The sequence below is a fragment of the Mycteria americana genome, chromosome 1, assembly GCF_035582795.1.
Source record: "Mycteria americana isolate JAX WOST 10 ecotype Jacksonville Zoo and Gardens chromosome 1, USCA_MyAme_1.0, whole genome shotgun sequence".
Lineage (NCBI taxonomy): Eukaryota > Metazoa > Chordata > Aves > Ciconiiformes > Ciconiidae > Mycteria > Mycteria americana.
In genome coordinates, this window is record NC_134365.1 from 174304352 (window position 1) to 174308611 (window position 4260).

Genomic DNA, 4260 nt, shown 5'->3' on the forward strand with positions numbered 1-4260 from the left:
CAGCAGTCCCACCTTCTGAGGTGGGAGGCTTTTGTTGTCACGCTGTTTGTGGCCCTGACATACCTCTGCTGTTTCTGCTTCCACTCCTGCTTCTGGTGACTCCTCGGCTGATGCGCCGGCAAGCCCAGCCACCTCCTCCTCAAAGAGTTCCCCGTGGTGTTCAATGAGGAACTCCACCAGCCGTGTCACCTGCACACAGCAAACCATTGCTTTCCACCTAGGTGGCTGGAAATGGGCCAAACAGCCTTTCCCCCTCCTGACCCTCACTTGTGTGCAGAAAGCTGCAGCTGTGGGGCTGCTCTTCCCGGCAGCTCCCCCACGAGCGTTTGCTGAAGAGAGGAGGCAGCCAGGTACCTCTGAACAGCAAAGCTCGGGTCGGGCCGCAAGGCTGTAGCCGGCTGGTAAACACGGCGTACCTTGGCCGTCACCTGCAGCAGGACATCCAGGGGGAGCGTGTGCTCCTCGGCTGGGCTCAGGAGGTTCGGCCCCACGCAGATGGCCAGGTTGCCGGCAGTCATCCTGCTGGTGGCCGCCTTTCTGCTGATGTTATGCAGCAGGCACAGCAAGCTCCGGAGGAGCAGGAGGTTGGCCTTGGGCAACTTGCTGGCCACCCTGAGGAAGCAGGAACACAACGTTAACAGAGTAGATGTTGTCACCACAGGTCTCCCAGGCTGATCTCACCCGAGGGAAGACTCCCTGGCCACGCCTGGTCTACAGCGGAGGGCTGTTTTCACTGCGGTACGGCCACCTCCCTCCCTCCCTGCCCTTCTGGCAAGGGTCCCTTTGTGCAGCAACCCCCAATGCCTGTGGAACGCGCTCCAAGGAGAGAAATGCTTTGCTGTGCCTTTTTCCCCCAAAACCCCACCCCACAGCAGCAAGGGGTGGCTGGCAGAAAACACAGCTTTTTCAAGGAGGCCGTCACTTTGCAGGCAAGTCCCGGCCTCTGCCAGTCCCTGGGGAGCGGGCAGGCTGCTCGGCACACTTACTCTTTCAGCCCTGCCAGCCGCTCCTGCCTGCTGGTCTTCTGCAGGGCGCTCATCCACTCCTCGTAGAGCTCCTCCTCGAGGAGCTTGGAGGGGATCTTACGGAGGAAGTCCTGCAATGCCAAGGGCTCCGGGTGAGGCTCTGAGCACTGCGGCCAGGAGCACAGGCGGCATCCCCGGCACTCTGGCTCACGAGCGGGCGGCTGGGTTTCGGCTCCTGCTCTCGCAGGTGCCCGTCAGCACCAAGAGAGCCAGGAGCTGCCAGGCTCCAGGTCAGCGGGGCTCACCTTCAGGACGACGGCCAGCAGGTGCGCAGGCTGGCTTTCGAGGTGGACCTCCGCTCCGCTGTCGAGGGCCTCCCTGAGCTCCCGGGAGGCACGCTCGCTGGCCGCCAGCCGGAAGATCCCCTCCGTGGATGGCCCGTGCTGGTGCAGGAGAGCCAGCAGGTCCTGCAGGGGACGGAGGAGGACAGTTGCTTGGCTGGAGACAGGCCCTGGGACAGGTGAACCTTCCCCAGGGGCACGTGTGGATGGCTGCGCAGCTCTCACTGGGGTGGGACAGAGGGGTGGCTGGAGGTGGGGGGCATGGGGAGGAGCCAGCTTTGTCCCGAGCCCCAGCCGGGATCCGTCTTCTGGGGACACCACCTCTCTGGAGGAGGCAGCGGGATGGGGAGCCCCTGGCCAGGCTTGCTTACCTGGATGGGCTGGGGCAGTGTGCCGTCCTGGCTGCAGAGAGCTACCAGGGGCCGGCCGAAGAGAGCCCCACTGCCGCCGGAGCCCGATGGCCCCGGTGCCTCTGCAGCGGCCGAGGTCCCTCGCCGCGCAAAGGGCCAGGGCAGCCCCCTCCTCCTCCTGCGGGTCCCGCCTGCTGCCAAGGAAAAGAGAGCAAAAACCCCTGCAGGAGAAGCGCCAGGCGAGCGCTCCCGGACCCTCTCAGTGCTGTGCCCCCGATGCTGAGTGCACGGGAGAGGTGTCGTCTGGGAACAAGGGGCCCCGGGGGCTCAGCTCTCTCCTGCTGCAGAGCGATGGGGACGGACGTGCCCTGTGGGAAGGGCAAGGGCAGCCCCAGTGCAGCACGAGTGCCCCCTGCAAGAGGAGGAGAGAAGGGCCGTCCTGCCCCGTCTTCTCCAAACTCACCAGCCGAGTGGCCAAGTCCACCTTGGCTGCCAGCGGGGACGGGAGGTGGCCGCAGCTTGGCACCAGCCTGCAAGAAACGCGCCGTGCTCAGCGAGCAGCCCCGCAGCAGAAGGGGCCCCCGGCGAGCTGCATCGGCCCCTGGCCACGCGCGAGCGGTGGGGACGGCCGAGATTGCACCCCGAGCAATCCTCACCTCTGCCTGGCCCTCGAGCAGCCTCTCCAGGCTGCTGGCGTGGAGTGTCATGGCCTGGGCAAGGGGAAAAGAGCAGAAAGTGAGCAGCAATGCAGCTGATGCTGGGCTGCAGCAGCACGTGGGGGCAGAGCAGAGACAGGAGGGACACTCACGGCATTGCGGCCGCTCAGCTCCTTCAGCAGGAGCTCCATGGAGGGCAGCTGGGTCACCCGGGCTCCCTGCACTCCTTCTGGTGGGCTGTGCGTGGGGAAGGGGCAGAGAAAGAGAACGTGTGAGACCCAAGCCGCCTTGGCCCTCTCCTGCCAGCCCGGGGAGCACCTCCAAGCTGCCCCGAAGCAGCCGGGTGTGGGCCGGCAGTCGAGCGGAGAGCAGCGGCAGTGGTGAGGATGGGGCTGGGCAGGTGTGGGCTGGACACAGCTGGGCGAAGCCGCTGCGCCAGCTCTGCCCGCTCCAGAGCTGCCCGCAGCCGTGGGGGCAGCTCTCCCCAGCTGGGCAGCGGTGTTTCCGCACCGTACGGCTACGCCCGGAGCATCCCCCCGTGCTGTGAGCGTGGACCCCCAGGCTGCAGTGCCAGGCAGGGCTTACCCAAGGAGTGCGCTGAGCCAGAGCTCCTTCAGCGCCCGGGAGCTGCAGAAAGAGAGGAGAAACAGCCTGATGGCCGCTGCTCCCCAGCCTGCGGGCAGAGGCAGGCGCCGGCACAGCCCTGCCCCGTGGGGACGGCCACAGAGGCAGGACGAAGCCCCGTGGGGCAGGACGGAGGTGCTGCCCAGCCCTGCCGTGGGACCGTGGGACGTGGCACCGAGACTCACGGGAAGGTGACGACGCAGGAGCCGCAGGGCCAGACGAGGACGAGGGAGTTGGTGGGCTCGCCTTCCTCCTGCTCGGCGGCATCCCCGGCCGCCCCCTTCCCGCTGCTCAGCACCTGCAGCTGGCCCAGGGCCAGGCAGAGCTGCGGGTGCGGGGTGCTGCCACGTCTGCAGAGAGGAGCGGCAGGGAGTGACCTGGAGGTGGCCGAGCCCGGTGGCTCCCCTCTAGCATCCGCCTGCCACGGGCACGGCCACGGGTGCACGCAGCAGCAGGGTGCCGGGGGCCTGGGGCTGCTCCTTGGGCGTCCCTGCCCCGGTGCCGGGGCCAGGGCTTGGGAGGAGAGGCAGCTGGGGTCTGCGAGTCTTACTTGGGCTTGGCGATGCCCAGGGCATCCCTGAAGAGGAGGAGGTCCCTCTTCCTCGTCGCAGGGCCCCGAGTCACGCGCACGCGCTGGCGGAGCAGCGGCTCGGGCGACGCCGGGACGGGCGCGCGCTGCTGCACGGGGTCAGGGTCGTCCCTGCAGAGCGGATGGTGTCGGGCGTGAGAAAGGCGGCTGCTGCGGGGCCCGACTGTGCCGGTGTGTCCCGGAGCTGCAGGGGGAGCCTACCTGGAGCCACGGCAGCAGTTCAGCTGGCCCATCCCGCCAGGGCCAGGAGAAGCCTCGCCTGGGACACGCCGGTGGGGCTCTGGACGGCGCCCGGCCGGCCCGAGCGAGGCTGCCAAGGGGGGTCCCTGTGCCGGGCAGTGCTGCTGGAGCAGAACTTGCCTCTCCCCAGCACTGGTGCGTGCTGGCACAGCGCCGTCCCTGCAGGCACTGGGGCCGTTGCCGGGCCAGCGCCAAGCCGACACAACGTGGCATTCTGACCCCGGCGGTGGCACTGGTGGGGGAGGGGCACTGGGGGCTGTCCCCAGGATGCCCGTGCCTCTCTGGTACTGGGGAGCCCAGACCTGGGCACGGCACTGCAGGCACGGCCTCGCCAGCGCTGAGCAGAGGGGAAGGCTCACCTCCCTCCAGCTGCTGGCAATGCTCTGCCCAGGGCAGGCCAGGGGACCCCTCGCTGCCGCCTCGGGGCAAGGGCACCTTGCTGGCTCCTGCTCAACGTGGTGTCCAGCAGGACAGAGTTTCCACACAACTACATCC

The 4260-nt window shown here is 67.9% G+C and overlaps 1 protein-coding gene and 1 long non-coding RNA gene across 2 annotated transcripts; both read right to left on the minus strand.

Annotated features, from left to right (window-relative positions):
- Positions 1-263: 263 nt before the first annotated feature.
- On the minus strand, positions 264-1740 carry LOC142407460 (T-cell activation Rho GTPase-activating protein-like; the record flags this gene model as incomplete). The annotated part of the gene is made up of 4 exons (XM_075497057.1): positions 264-612; positions 987-1096; positions 1271-1432; positions 1678-1740. Coding segments are annotated over 4 exons (684 nt in total), but the record flags the coding sequence as incomplete, so codon positions are not given.
- A 12-nt stretch (positions 1741-1752) lies between these two features.
- On the minus strand, positions 1753-2366 carry LOC142404968 (uncharacterized). The gene is made up of 3 exons (XR_012774014.1): positions 2313-2366; positions 2120-2186; positions 1753-1850 (listed from the first exon to the last, which is right to left on the minus strand). It is a non-coding gene; the product is annotated as an uncharacterized LOC142404968 (long non-coding RNA).
- Positions 2367-4260: the final 1894 nt, after the last annotated feature.